Source organism: Aphelocoma coerulescens, unplaced genomic scaffold, assembly GCF_041296385.1.
Source record: "Aphelocoma coerulescens isolate FSJ_1873_10779 unplaced genomic scaffold, UR_Acoe_1.0 HiC_scaffold_385, whole genome shotgun sequence".
Lineage (NCBI taxonomy): Eukaryota > Metazoa > Chordata > Aves > Passeriformes > Corvidae > Aphelocoma > Aphelocoma coerulescens.
The window spans coordinates 48,906-63,964 of NW_027183728.1; the positions used below are offsets into that span (position 1 = coordinate 48,906).

A 15,059-nucleotide genomic window follows, 5' to 3' on the forward strand; every position below is an offset into this window, starting at 1 on the left:
TTAAATTTGGGGGAAAATGAATTTAATTTGGGAAAATTAATTTAAATTGGGGAGAAATTAATGGAAATTTGGGGAAAATGAATTGAAATTGGGGAGAAATTGAATTTAAATTTGGGGGAAAATCGATTTAAATTGAGAAAAAATTAATTAAAATTTGGGGAAAATTAATTTAATTTGAGAGAAATTAATTGAAATTTAGGGAAACTGAACTTAAATTGAGAAAAATGAAGTTAAATTGGGAAAATTAATTCAAATTTGGGGAAAATCAATTTAAATTTGGGGGAAATGAATTGAAATTGGGGAAAAAATTAATTTAAATTAGGAAAAATTGAATTTAAATTTGGGGAAAAAATCGATTTAAATTGAGAAAAAATGAATTAAAATTTGGGGAAAATTAATTTAATTTGGGGAAAATTAATTTAAATTGAGAGAAATTAATTGAAATTGGGGAAAAATTGAATTTAAATTGGGAGAAAATTGAATTAAATTGGGAAAAAATTAATTCAAATTTGGGAAAAATGAATTTAAATTTGGGAGAAATGAATTGAAATTTGGGAAAAATTGAATTTAAATTTGGGGGAAAATTGAATTTAAATTTGGAAGAATTAATTTAAATTTGGGGAGATCGGTTTAAAATTTGGGGGAAATGAATTGAAATTGGGAAAAATTGAATTTAAATTTGGGAGAAATTGAATTTAAATTAAGGGAAATTGAATTTAAAATTTGGGGGAAAATCGATTTAAATTAGGAAAAAATTAATTTAAATTGGGAGAAATTAATTGAAATTGGAGAAAAATTGAATTTAAATTGGGGAAAAATTGAATTTAAATTGGGAGAAATTGAATTTAAATTGAGGAAAATTCAATTTAAATTGGGGAGAAATTAATTTAAATTTGGGGGAAATTAATTTAAATTGGGGAAAAAATCGATTTAAATTGAGAAAAAATGAATTTAAATTGGGAAAAATGAATTTAATTGGGAAAAATGAATTTAAATTGGGAGAAAATCAATTTAAATCGGGGAGAAATTAAATTAATTAATTAATCAAACTGGGAGGGGATGGACTCAAACTGGGAGGGGCTGGACTCAAACTGGGAGGGGATGGACTCAAACTGGGAGGGGCAGAACTCAAACTGGGAGGGATGGACTCAAACTGGGAGGGATGGACTCAAACTGGGAGGGGAGGGACTCAAACTGGGGAGGGGCAGAACTCAAACTGGGAGGGATGGACTCAAACTGGGAGGGGGAGGGACTCAAACTGGGAGGGGATGGACTCAAACTGGGAAGGGCAGAACTCAAACTGGGAGGGGCTGGACACAAACTGGGAGGGGATGGACTCAAACTGGGAGGGGATGGACTCAAACTGGGAGGGGATGGACTCAAACTGGGAGGGGATGGACTCAAACTGGGGAGGGCAGAAACTCAAACTGGGAGGGGGATGGACTCAAACTGGGAGGGGATGGACTCAAACTGGGAGGGGATGGACTCAAACTGGGAGGGGATGGACTCAAACTGGGAGGGATGGACTCAAACTGGGAGGGGCAGAACCCAAACTGGGAGGGGCAGAACCCAAACTGGGAGGGATGGACCTCAAACTGGGAGGGGCAGAACTCAGACTGGGAGGGGATGGACTCAAACTGGGAAGGGCAGAACTCAGACTGGGAGGGCAGAACTCAAACTGGGAGGGGATGGACTCAAACTGGGAAGGGCAGAACTCAAACTGGGAGGGGATGGACTCAAACTGGGAGGGGATGGACTCAAACTGGGAGGGGATGGACTCAAACTGGGAGGGGGCAGAACTCAAACTGGGAAGGGCAGAACTCAAACTGGGAGGGGCAGAACTCAAACTGGGAGGGGATGGACTCAAACTGGGAGGGGCAGAACTCAAACTGGGAGGGGCAGAACTCAAAACTGGGAGGGGATGGACTCAAACTGGGAGGGATGGACTCAAACTGGGAGGGGATAGACTCAAACTGGGAGGGGATGGACTCAAACTGGGAGGGATGGACTCAAACTGGGAGGGGCTGGACTCAAACTGGGAGGGGATGGACTCAAACTGGGAGGGGCAGAACTCAAACTGGGAGGGGCAGAACTCAAACTGGGAGGGGATGGACTCAAACTGGGAGGGCAGAACTCAAACTGGGAGGGGCAGAACCCAAACTGGGAGGGGCAGAACTCAAAACTGGGAGGGGCTGGACACAAACTGGGAGGGGATGGACTCAAACTGGGAAGGGCAGAACTCAAACTGGGAGGGGATGGACTCAAACTGGGAGGGGGCTGGACACAAACTGGGAGGGGATGGACTCAAACTGGGAGGGGATGGACTCAAACTGGGAGGGGATGGACTCAAACTGGAAGGGCAGAACTCAAACTGGGAGGGGATGGACTCAAACTGGGAGGGGATGGACTCAAACTGGGAGGGGATGGACTCAAACTGGGAGGGGCAGAACTCAAACTGGGAAGGGCAGAACTCAAACTGGGAGGGGATGGACTCAAACTGGGAAGGGCAGAACTCAAACTGGGAGGGGATGGACTCAAACTGGGAAGGGCAGAACTCAAACTGGGAGGGGATGGACTCAAACTGGGAGGGGATGGACTCAAACTGGGAGGGGCAGAACTCAAACTGGGAAGGGCAGAACTCAAACTGGGAGGGATGGACTCAAACTGGGAGGGGATGGACTCAAACTGGGAGGGGATGGGACTCAAACTGGGAGGGGCAGAACTCAACTGGGAGGGGCAGAACTCAAACTGGGCAGGGGCAGAACTCAAACTGGGAGGGGATGGACTCAAACTGGGAGGGGATGGACACAAACTGGGAGGGGCAGAACTCAAACTGGGAGGGGCACAACTCAAACTGGGAGGGGATGGACTCAAACTGGGAGGGATGGACTCAAACTGGGAGGGGCAGAACTCAAACTGGGAGGGGCAGAACCCAAACTGGGAGGGGATGGACTCAAACTGGGAGGGATGGACTCAAACTGGGAGGGGCAGAACTCAAACTGGGAGGGGATGGACTCAAACTGGGAGGGGATGGACTCAAACTGGGAGGGGATGGACTCAAACTGGGAGGGGATGGACTCAAACTGGGAGGGGCAGAACCCAAACTGGGAGGGGCAGAACCCAAACTGGGAGGGCGGAACTCAAACTGGGAGGGGCAGAACTCAAACTGGGAGGGGCAGAACCCAAACTGGGAGGGATGGACTCAAACTGGGAGGGGCAGAACTCAAACTGGGAGGGATGGAGTCAAAACTGGGAGGGGCAGAACTCAAACTGGGAGGGGATGGACTCAAACTGGGAGGGGATGGACTCAAACTGGGAGGGGATGGACTCAAACTGGGAGGGGCAGAACTCAAACTGGGAGGGGATGGACTCAAACTGGGAGGGGCAGAACTCAAACTGGGAGGGATGGACTCAAACTGGGAGGGGATGGACTCAAACTGGGAGGGGCAGAACTCAAACTGGGAGGGAAGAACTCAAACTGGGAGGGGCAGAACCTCAAACTGGGAGGGGATGGACTCAAACTGGGAGGGGCATTAATTAAACTGGGGGGGGGGGGGGAGGGGACCCGAAATTTGGGGGACGGGGCTGAAATTGGGGGTGGGGGAGGGGCGGGAAGGGAACTGGGAGGGAGGAAACGAATTTGGGGGGGGGGGAGGGGCAGGAATCCAATGGGGGGGAGGGGCAGGAAGGGATTTGGGGGGAGGGGGATGGAAATGGGGGGTGGGGGAGGGGCTTCAATTTGGAAAGGGGGGGGGAGGGGAAAGGGGGGGGAGGGGAAAGGGGGGGGGCAGCTCCCCCTCCCCCCCCCCCTCCCCCCCCCCCCAAAAATCCCATTCCCGACCCCCTCCCCCACCCCAGAGCCCCCCCAAAAACCCCACGGGGGACCCCCCCCCCTCCCCCCCCCAAATTCCTGCGCTGGGTTTGGGGCAGCCCCAGTGCTCCCAGTACAGCCCCAGCGCTCCCAGTACAGCCCCAGCGCTCCCAGTACAGCCCCAGTGCTCCCAGTACAGCCCCAGCGCTCCCAGTACAGCCCCAGTGTTCCCAGTACAGCCCCAGCGCTCCCAGTACAGCCCCAGCGCTCCCAGTACATTCCCAGCGCTCCCAGTACAGCCCCAGTGCTCCCAGTACAGCCCCAGTGCTCCCAGTACACTCCCAGCGCTCCCAGTACACTCCCAGTGTTCCCAGTACAGCCCCAGTGCTCCCAGTACAGCCCCAGTGCTCCCAGTACAGTCCCAGCGCTCCCAGTACACTCCCAGCGCTCCCAGTACAGTCCCAGTGCTCCCAGTACAGCCCCAGCGCTCCCAGTACATTCCCAGCGCTCCCAGTACAGCCCCAGCGCTCCCAGTACAGCCCCAGTGTTCCCAGTACAGCCCCAGCGCTCCCAGTACATTCCCAGCGCTCCCAGTACAGCCCCAGCGCTCCCAGTACAGCCCCAGTGTTCCCAGTACAGCCCCAGCGCTCCCAGTACAGTCCCAGCGCTCCCAGTACAGCCCCAGCGTTCCCAGTACAGCCCCAGCGTTCCCAGTACAGCCCCAGCGTTCCCAGTACAGCCCCAGTGTTCCCAGTACAGCCCCAGTGTTCCCAGTACAGCCCCAGCGCTCCCAGTACATTCCCAGCGCTCCCAGTACAGCCCCAGCGCTCCCAGTACAGCCCCAGTGTTCCCAGTACAGCCCCAGCGCTCCCAGTACAGCCCCAGCGCTCCCAGAACAGCCCCAGCGTTCCCAGTACACTCCCAGCGCTCCCAGTACAGCCCCAGCGCTCCCAGTACACCCCAGTGCTCCCAGTACAGCCCCAGTGCTCCCAGTACAGCCCCAGTGTTCCCAGTACAGTCCCAGCGCTCCCAGTACAGCCCCAGCGCTCCCAGTACAGCCCCAGCGCTCCCAGTACACTCCCAGTGCTCCCAGTACAGCCCCAGCGCTCCCAGTACAGTCCCAGTGCTCCCAGTACAGCCCCAGCGCTCCCAGTACAGCCCCAGCGCTCCCAGTACAGTCCCAGTGCTCCCAGTACAGCCCCAGTGCTCCCAGTACAGTCCCAGCGCTCCCAGTACAGCCCCAGTGCTCCCAGTACAGTCCCAGCGCTCCCAGTACACTCCCAGTGCTCCCAGTACACTCCCAGTGCTCCCAGTACAGCCCCAGTGCTCCCAGTACAGCCCCAGTGCTCCCAGTACACTCCCAGTGCTCCCAGTACAGCCCCAGCGCTCCCAGTACAGCCCCCCCAGCCCCCCCAAATTACCAGAGACCCCCCCTAATCCCTTCCCAGCCCCCAAAATGGCCCCGACCCCATGGAAAGGCCCAGAACGGCCCCAAAATGCCCCAAAATGCCCCAAAAACCCAGAACTGCCCCAAATGTCCCTAAACTGCCCCAAACACCCCAAAACCATCCCAGAACAACCCAGAGCTGCCCCAAAATGGCCCCAAAAAAACCCCAACAACCCAGAATCGCCCCAAATATCCCTAAACTGCCCCAAAACCCCTGAACCTCCCCCAACATCCCAGAATGGCCCCAAAATGGCCCCAAACTGCCCCAAAAATCCCTAAACTGCCCCAAACACCCCAAAACTACCCCAGACAACCCAGAGCTGCCCCAAAATGGCCCCAAACTGCCCCAAAACCCCCCAAGACCCCAGAACCGCCCCAAAAATTCCTGAACTGCCCCAAACATCCCCAAACAGCCCAGAACGGCCCCAAAATGGCCCCAAACTGCCCCAAACATCCCCGAACCCCTCGAACCGCCCCAAAATGTCCCAGAACGGCCCCAAACGTGCCCCAAACACCCCTGAACCCCCCAAACAACCCAAAACTGCCCCAAAATGGCCCTAAACTGCCCCAAAAACCACCCAACAATCCAGAACCGCCCCAAATGTCCCCAAACTGCCCCAAAAATCCCTAAGCTGCCCCAAACATCCCCAAACCACCCAAAACGGCCCCAAAATGTCCCTAAACTGCCCCAAAAAACCCCAAACCTGCCCCAAACAACCCAGAATTGCCCCAAATGTCCCTAAACTGCCCCAAAAAACCCCGAACACCCCAGAACTGCCCCAAAAATCCCTGAACAACCCAAACACCCCCAAACAGCCCAGAACGGCCCCAAAATGGCCCCAAACTGCCCCAAAAATCCCTAAACTGCCCCAAAAAACCCCGAACCACCCAAAACGGCCCCAAAATGGCCCTAAACTGCCCCAAAAAACCCCAAACCTGCCCCAAACAACCCAGAACTGCCCCAAAAATCCCCAAACTGCCCCAAAAAAACCCCAAACAACCCAGAATTGCCCCAAATCTCCCTAAACTGCCCCAAAACCCCTGAACCTCCCCCAACATCCCAGAATGGCCCCAAAATGGCCCCAAACCGCCCCAAAAAACCCCAAACAGCCCAGAACTGCCCCAAAAATCCCCAAACTGCCCCAAACACCCCAAAACTACCCCAGACCACCCAGAGCTGCTCCAAAATGGCCCCAAACTGCCCCAAAACTCCCCAAGACCCCAGAACCGCCCCAAAAATTCCTGAACTGCCCCAAACATCCCCAAACAGCCCAGAACGGCCCCAAAATGGCCCCAAACTGCCCCAAAAATCCCTAAACTGCCCCAAAAAAACCCCCAAGAACCCAGAATGGCCCCAAAATGGCCCTAAACTGCCCCAAACATCCTCGAACTGCCCCAAAATGTCCCAGAGCTGCCCCAAAATGGCCCCAAACCGCCCCAAAAAGCCCCAACACCCCTGAACTGCCCCAAAAATCCCCAAACTGCCCCAAACACCCCAAAACTACCCCAGACCACCCAGAGCTGCCCCAAAATGGCCCCAAACTGCCCCAAAACCCCCCAAGACCCCAGAACCGCCCCAAAAATTCCTGAACTGCCCCAAACATCCCCAAACAACCCAGAACGGCCCCAAAATGGCCCCAAACTGCCCCAAAAATCCCTAAACTGCCCCAAAAAAACCCCAAGAACCCAGAATCGCCCCAAATGTCCCTAAACTGCCCCAAAAAAACCCGAACACCCCAGAACTGCCCCAAAAATCCCTGAACAACCCAAAAAGCCCCAAACAGCCCAGAACGGCCCCAAAATGGCCCCAAACTGCCCCAAAAAACCCCAAACGACCCAGAACTGCCCCAAAAATCCCAGAACTGCCCCAAAAACCTCAGAAGAACCCAGAACGGCCCGAAATGTCCCTAAAATACCCCAAACACCCCAAACGACCCAGGAGTCCCCGAAAAATCCCCAAAACTGCCCCAAACAACCCAGAACGGCCCCAAAATGGCCCCAAACTGCCCCAAAAAACCCCAAACCTGCCCCAAACATCCCCGAACCCCTCGAACCGCCCCAAAATGTCCCAGAACTGCCCCAAACCCCCCAAACAGCCCAGAACGGCCCCAAAATGGCCCCAAACTGCCCCAAAAAACCCCAAACCTGCCCCAAACATCCCTGAACCCCCCAAACAACCCAGAACTGCCCCAAAAATGGCCCTAAAATACCCCAAACACTCCAGAACCCCCCCAAAATCCCTAAACTGCCCCAAAAAAACCCCAAACAACCCAGAACCGCCCCAAAATGTCCCTAAACTGCCCCAAAAATCCCTAAACTGCCCCAAAAAACCCCGAACCACCCAAAACGGCCCCAAAATGGCCCTAAACTGCCCCAAAAAACCCCAAATGACCCAGAATCACCCCAAATGTCCCGAAACTGCCCCAAAACCCCTGAACCCCCCCCAAACCCCAGAACTGCCCCAAAAATCCCTAAACTGCCCCAAACACCCCAAAACTACCCCAAACAATCCAGAACCGCCCCAAATGTCCCCAAACTGCCCCAAAAATCCCTAAACTGCCCCAAAAAAACCCCCAAGAACCCAGAATCGCCCCAAAATGGCCCCAAACCGCCCCAAAAATCCCTAAACTGCCCCAAAAAAACCCCAACAACCCAGAATCGCCCCAAATATCCCTAAACTGCCCCAAAACCCCTGAACCTCCCCCAACATCCCAGAATGGCCCCAAAATGGCCCCAAACTGCCCCAAAAATCCCTAAACTGCCCCAAACACCCCAAAACTACCCCAGACAACCCAGAGCTGCCCCAAAATGGCCCCAAACTGCCCCAAAACCCCCCAAGACCCCAGAACCGCCCCAAAAATTCCTGAACTGCCCCAAACATCCCCAAACAGCCCAGAACGGCCCCAAAATGGCCCCAAACTGCCCCAAAAATCCCTAAACTGCCCCAAACATCCCCGAACCCCTCGAACCGCCCCAAAATGTCCCAGAACGGCCCCAAACGTGCCCCAAACACCCCTGAACCCCCCAAACAACCCAAAACTGCCCCAAAATGGCCCTAAACTGCCCCAAAAACCACCCAACAATCCAGAACCGCCCCAAATGTCCCCAAACTGCCCCAAAAATCCCTAAGCTGCCCCAAACATCCCCAAACCACCCAAAACGGCCCCAAAATGTCCCTAAACTGCCCCAAAAAACCCCAAACCTGCCCCAAACAACCCAGAATTGCCCCAAATGTCCCTAAACTGCCCCAAAAAACCCCGAACACCCCAGAACTGCCCCCAAAATCCCTGAACAACCCAAACACCCCCAAACAGCCCAGAACGGCCCCAAAATGGCCCCAAACTGCCCCAAAAAACCCCAAATGACCCAGAACCGCTCCAAAAATCCCTGAACTGCCCCAAAAACCTCCGAAGAACCCAGAACGGCCCCAAATGTCCCTAAAATACCCCAAACACCCCAAACGACCCAGGAGTCCCCGAAAAATCCCCAAAACTGCCCCAAAAAACCCAGAACGGCCCCAAAATGGCCCCAAACTGCCCCAAAAATCCCTAAACTGCCCCAAAAAACCCCGAACCACCCAAAACGGCCCCAAAATGGCCCTAAACTGCCCCAAAAAACCCCAAACCTGCCCCAAACAACCCAGAACTGCCCCAAAAATCCCCAAACTGCCCCAAAAAAACCCCAAACAACCCAGAATTGCCCCAAATCTCCCTAAACTGCCCCAAAACCCCTGAACCTCCCCCAACATCCAGAATGGCCCCAAAATGGCCCCAAACCGCCCCAAAAAACCCCAAACAACCCAGAACCGCCCCAAATCTCCCTAAACTGCCCCAAAACTCCCCAAGACCCCAGAACCGCCCCAAAAATTCCTGAACTGCCCCAAACATTCCTAAACTGCCCCAAAAAAACCCCAACAACCCAGAATTGCCCCAAATGTCCCTAAACTGCCCCAAACACCCCAAAACCATCCCAGAACAACCCAGAGCTGCCCCAAAATGGCCCCAAACCGCCCCAAAAAGCCCCAACACCCCAGAACTGCCCCAAAAATCCCCAAACTGCCCCAAACATCCCTAAACTGCCCCAAAAATCCAGGAACCCCCGAACACCCCAGAACCGCCCCAAATCTTCCTAAACTGCCCCAAAATGGCCCCAAACACCCCCGAACCTCCTCGAACAACCCAGAACGGCCCCAAAAATCCCTGAACAACCCCAAAAGTCCCAAACAGCCCAGAACTGCCCCAAAAATCCCTAAACTACCCCAAAACCCCAGGACTCCCCGAAAAATCCCTAAACTTCCCCAAACAGCCCAGAACGGCCCCAAAATGGCCCCAAACTGCCCCAAAAATCCCTAAACTGCCCCAAAAAACCCCCAACAACCCAGAATCGCCCCAAATGTCCCTAAACTGCCCCAAAAAACCCCGAACACCCCAGAACTGCCCCAAAAATCCCTGAACAACCCCAAAAGTCCCAAACAGCCCAGAACTGCCCCAAAAATCCCTAAACTGCCCCAAACACCCCCGAACACCCCAGAACCGCCCCAAAATGGCCCCAAACTGCCCCAAAAACCCCCAAACGACCCAAGACTCCCCAAAAAATCCCTGAACTGCCCCAGATAACCCAGAACGGCCCCAAAATGGCCCCAAACTGCCCCAAAAAACCCCAACAACCCTCAAATCGCCCCAAATGTCCCTAAACTACCCCAAAACCCCTGAACCTCCCCCAACATCCCAGAATGGCCCCAAAAATCCCTGAACGGCCCCAAAATGGCCCGAAACTGCCCCAAACATCCCCGAAGCTCCCCAAACATCCCAGAGCCGCCCCAAACCGCCCCAAATCTCCCCAAACCTGCCCCAAACCGCCCCACATCTCCCTAAACTGCCCCAAAATGGCCCTAAACTGCCCCAAATCTCCCCAAACCTCCCTAAACTGCCCCAAAATCGCCCCAAATCTCCCCAAACCGCCCTAAATTGCCCTAAACTGCCTCAAATCTCCCCAAATCGCCCCCAATCTCCCAAAACTGCCCCAAAATGGCCCTAAACCGCCCCAAATCTTCCTAAACTGCCCCAAATCGCCCCAAACCGCCCCAAATCTCCCCAAACCTGCCCCAAACCGCCCCAACCCCCCCAAAATCTCCAAAAACCGCCCCAAATCGCCCCAAATCTCCCTAAACTGCCCCAAATCTCCCCAAATCGCCCCAAATCGCCCCAAACCTTCCCAACCTGCCCCAAAATCGCCCCAAATCTCCCCAAACCTCCCCAAATCTCCCCAAACCTCCCCAAACCGCCCTAAATCTTCCCAAATCTCCCTAAACTGCCCCAAAATGGCCCCAAACCGCCCCAAATCTCCCCAAATCGCCCTAAACTGCCCCAAATCGCCCCAAACCTCCCCAAATCTCCCCAAACCTGCCCCAAACCTCCCTAAACTGCCCCAAATCTCCCTAAACTGCCCCAAATCTTCCCAACCTGCCCCAAATCTCCCTAAACTGCCCCAAAATCGCCCCAAATCTCCCCAAATCGCCCCAAACCGCCCCAAATTGCCCTAAACCTCCCCAACCCCCCCAAAATCTCCCCAAATCGCCCCAAACCTCCCTAAACCGCCCCAAATCTTTCCAAACCTCCCCAAATCTCCCCAAACCTCCCCAATTCTCCCTAAACCGCCCCAAAATGGCCCTAAACTGCCCCAAATCTCCCCAAATCTCCCCAAACCTCCCTAAACTGCCCCAAATCTCCCTAAACCTCCCCAAACCGCCCCAAATCTCCCCAAACCTCCCCAATCCTGCCTAGGCCGCCCCCCGCCCCCCCCCACCCCCCCCTCAGCCCCTCACAGCGCCCTCCCCTCCCCCCCCCCCCCTCCCCGCGGCCTCCCCCCCCCCACCCCCGGGGCCGCTCCCCCCCCGCTCCCCCCCGCTCCCCCCCGGTCCCCCCCCGGTCCCTCCCCGGTCCCCCCGTACTGGGGCGGGCGCGGGCGGGGCCGATGTCGAGGTTGAGGTCGATTCTCCGCCGCGCCTCGCGGTTCTCCTGCTTCAGCTTCGCCTCCAGCCGCGACAGCTTCTGCTCCAGCGAGGACGCCGCCATCTTCCCCCCCCCCCCCGCGCCGCGCATGCGCCGCGCCCGCGCGGGGCGGGGCTTGCGGCCCCCGCCGGCCGCCGTACGGAGGGAGGGCGCCGCCATCTTTGCGCTGCAGCGGGCACTGCGCAGGCGCGGAGCGGGGTGGAGGGGCTGGGCGCCGCCATCTTTAACCGTACGGCGGCACTGCGCAGGCGCGGAGCGGCGTGGAGGGGCTGGGCGCCGCCATCTTTAACCGAACGGCGGCACTGCGCAGGCGCGGAGCGGTGTGGCGGGTCTGGGCGCCGCCATCTTCACCGTATAGCGGCACTGCGCAGGCGCGGAGCGTTCCTGGGGGGGTTCAGGGCGCCGCCATCTTTTCCCTGCAGCGGCACTGCGCAAGCGCAGAGCGCTCTTGGGGGGGTCCTGGGCACCGCCATCTTCTCCCCCCATACTGGTGCGCAGGCGCAGAGTGCTCTTGGGGTTCCGGGCGCCGCCATCTTTTCCTGCAGTGGCACTGCGCAAGCGCAAAGCGCTCTTGGGGTTCCTGGGCGCCGCCATCTTTTCCCTACAGCGAACTCTGTGCAGGCGCAGAGTGTTCCTGGGGGTCTGGGGCGCCGCCATCTTTACCGTACAGCGTCACTGCGCAGGCGCGGAGCGTTCCTGGGGGTCTGGGGCGCCGCCATCTTTTCCCTGCAGCGGCACTGCGCAAGCGCAGAGCGCTCTTGGGGGTTCAGGGCGCCGCCATCTTTTTCCTGCAGCGGGCACTGCGGAAGCGCAGAGCGCTCTTGAGGGTTCAGGGCGCCGCCATCTTTTCCCCGCAGCGGCACTGCGAAGGCGCAGAGCGCTCTTGGGGGTTCAGGGCGCCGCCATCTTTTCCCTGCAGCGGGCACTGCGCAGGCGCGGAGCGTTCCGGGGGGTGTTCAGGGCGCCGCCATCTTTACTTTACAGCGCGCACTGCGCAGGCGCAGAGCGCTCTTGAGTGTTCTGGGCGCCGCCATATTTTCCTGCAGCGGCACTGCGCAAGCGCAAAGCGCTCTTGGGGGTTCAGGGCGCCGCCATCTTTTCCCTGCAGCGAACTCTGTGCAGGCGCAGAGTGTTCCTGGGGGTCTGGGGCGCCGCCATCTTTTCCCTGCAGCAGCACTGCGCAAGCGCAGAGCGCTCTTGGGGGTTCAGGGCGCCGCCATCTTTTTCCTGCAGCGGGCACTGCGGAAGCGCAGAGCGTTCTTGAGTGTTCTGGGCGCCGCCATCTTTTCCCCGCAGCGGCACTGCGCGAGTGTTCTGGGCGCCGCCATATTTTCCTGCAGCGGCACTGCGCAAGCGCAAAGCGCTCTTGGGGGTTCAGGGCGCCGCCATCTTTTCCCTGCAGCGAACTCTGTGCAGGCGCAGAGTGTTCCTGGGGGTCTGGGGCGCCGCCATCTTTTCCCTGCAGCGGCACTGCGCAAGTGCAGAGCGCTCTTGGGGGGGCTTCAGGGCGCCGCCATCTTTTCCCTGCAGCGGCACTGCGCAAGCGCAAAGCGCTCTTGAGTGTTCTGGGCGCCGCCATCTTTTCCTACAGCGGCCACTGCGCGGGCGCAGAGCGCTCTTGGGGGTCCTGGGCACCGCCATCTTCCCTCCCCCCCCGTACTGGGGCGCAGGCGCAGAGCTCTCTTGGGGGTCCTGGGCACCGCCATCTTCCCCCCCCCCCCCCGTACTGGGGCGCAGGCGCAGAGCGCTCTTAGGGTTCCGGGCGCTGCCATCTTTTCCCCGCAGCGGCACTGCGCAGGCGCGGAACGCTGCTGGTGTTCAGGGCGCCGCCATCTTTACTTTACAGCGGACACTGCGCAAGCGCAGAGCGCTCTTGGGGTTCAGGGCGCCGCCATCTTCCCCCTGTGGCAGCCACTGCGCATGCGCGGAGTAACGGGCGGGTGTTCTGAGCCTCACCGGCCGCTGTAGATGGGGGGAGCTGAAGGGAGGCCGAGGGGGGGGGGTTGGGGTCCCTTTGGCCGCTTTAGGAACGCCAAAGTGTGTGCGGAAAGGGCACGCCGGCCTTTTGGCCTCGCTGGCCGCCGTACGAAAGGAGAACAGGCGGGCGCCGCCATCTTCACGGGGAACGAGCATTGCGCATGCGCGCAGCGGAGGGGCTTTGGGCCTGTCCGGCCGCCGTAGGGAAGCGGAGGCGGAGCTGATTCGGGGGAGGGGGATGGGGGGAACACAGGGGCTTTTGGGCCTCTCCGGCCGCCGTAAGAACGAGGGACACGGGGCAGACAAGGGGGGGTAACGTACAGAGGTTTATTGGCCTCCTCAGCCGCCGTAGTTTGGGGGGGGGGGGGGAAGAGAACCAGGACACAGGACGCCGCCATCTTCCTCTAGAACAGCGTCTGCGCATGCGCGGGGCCCGCGGGGCGGGGTCTTCTGGACCTCACCGGCCGCCGTAGGGGGGCACGGTGGGGGGGGCCGATTCCTAAATAAACATTTTTGGGGGTTTAGCGGCGTTTGGGGGGAATTACGGCTTTTTTAGGGCTTCTGGGGGTCGGGAGGGTCGTATGGGGGGGCTGAGGATGTTTTAGAGCGGTTCGAAGCACATTAGGGGGTGTTTGGGGCAGTTTTGGGGTATTTATGGCTTCAGTGGCGTCTGAGGCTGTTTTGGGGCAGTTTAGGCCGGTTTGGGGACAGTTGTGGCTCCTTTAGTCAAGCCCGAGGCTGTTTTAGGGGTGTTTGGGGCAGTTTAGGGCCGCTGGGGGTATTTTGGGGCAGCCGAGGCTCGTTTACGGAGCGGGCCTTTTGGGCCCTGGCGGCCGCCGTAGGGAACGTGGCGGCCTCACATCGGAACCGGCGCATGCGCGGAGGGGCGGAGGGGCCCCGTGAGGGGGCGAGCGGTGTTGGTGCCCCCTGGCGGGCAGGAGGACCGGCGCATGCGCAGAGGAGCGGTGGGGCTCCCCGTGGCAGGGGGGGTGAGCGGCGCAGGCGCCCCCTGGCGGCCAGGAGGACCGGCGCATGCGCAGCACCCTCCCCTCACTGGGGGGGGTTCCCCGAGCCCACCCCCAAATCCCCCCCAATTCCACCCAAACCCCCCCAAATGGGGGGGGGGAGGGGCGGGATATCACACCCCCCCCAAAAGACGCCCCCAGGTTTTGTATTTATCCATTTTATTTTTTTCCGTTTTTCTTTAAAAAAACCCAAAACGAGCCAGGCCCGGGGAAGGGGGGAGGGGCACAGACTGCGGGGGGGGGGGGGGGGGGGTTAGGGGTGGGGGGGGCCGCACCCCAATTTGGGGAGGGGGGGTGTAGGGGAGGGGGCACAGGCTGGGGAAGGTTAAAACATCTCCGGGCAGAGCCCCCCCAACCCCCTCCCCCCATGGTAAAAATCCCCCCCCCCCCCAAAGAAAAGGGGGATCCCCTAAAAAGGGGGCGCTCCCTCAAGGAGGGGTGACCCCCCCCCAAAAGAAGGTGACACCCCCCCCCCAAAAGATGGGTGACCCCCACAAGGAGTGGGGTGTCCCCACCCCCAGTGTGCCCCATAGAGAGGTGACCCCCCCCCCCAAAAAGAGGGGTGAGCCCCAAAAGAGAGGGGTGGGCCCCTCCGAAGAGACGTGACCCCCTAAAAGAGGGGTCCCCCAAAGAGAAACCCCTCCCCCAAAAGAGGGGTGGGACCCCCCCCAAAAGAGAGGCAACCCCCCCAAATAAGGGGTGGGACCCCCCCCAAAAGAGAAGCCACCCCAAAAGAGGGGTGGGAACCCCCCCAAAAGAGGAGTGTCCCCCTAGAGAAGTGCCCCCCC

The 15,059-nt window shown here is 57.7% G+C and overlaps 1 protein-coding gene across 1 annotated transcript in view; it reads right to left on the reverse strand.

Moving 5' to 3' along the window:
• Window positions 1-11,359, reverse strand: part of MAP2K7 (mitogen-activated protein kinase kinase 7) — a 49,456-nt gene extending 38,097 nt beyond the window's left edge. Inside the window, exon 1 of the mRNA XM_068999428.1 lies at window positions 11,209-11,359. Coding sequence (XP_068855529.1) covers window positions 11,209-11,359 — 151 coding nt within the window. The remainder of the gene's footprint in view (window positions 1-11,208) is intronic.
• Window positions 11,360-15,059: the final 3,700 nt, after the last annotated feature.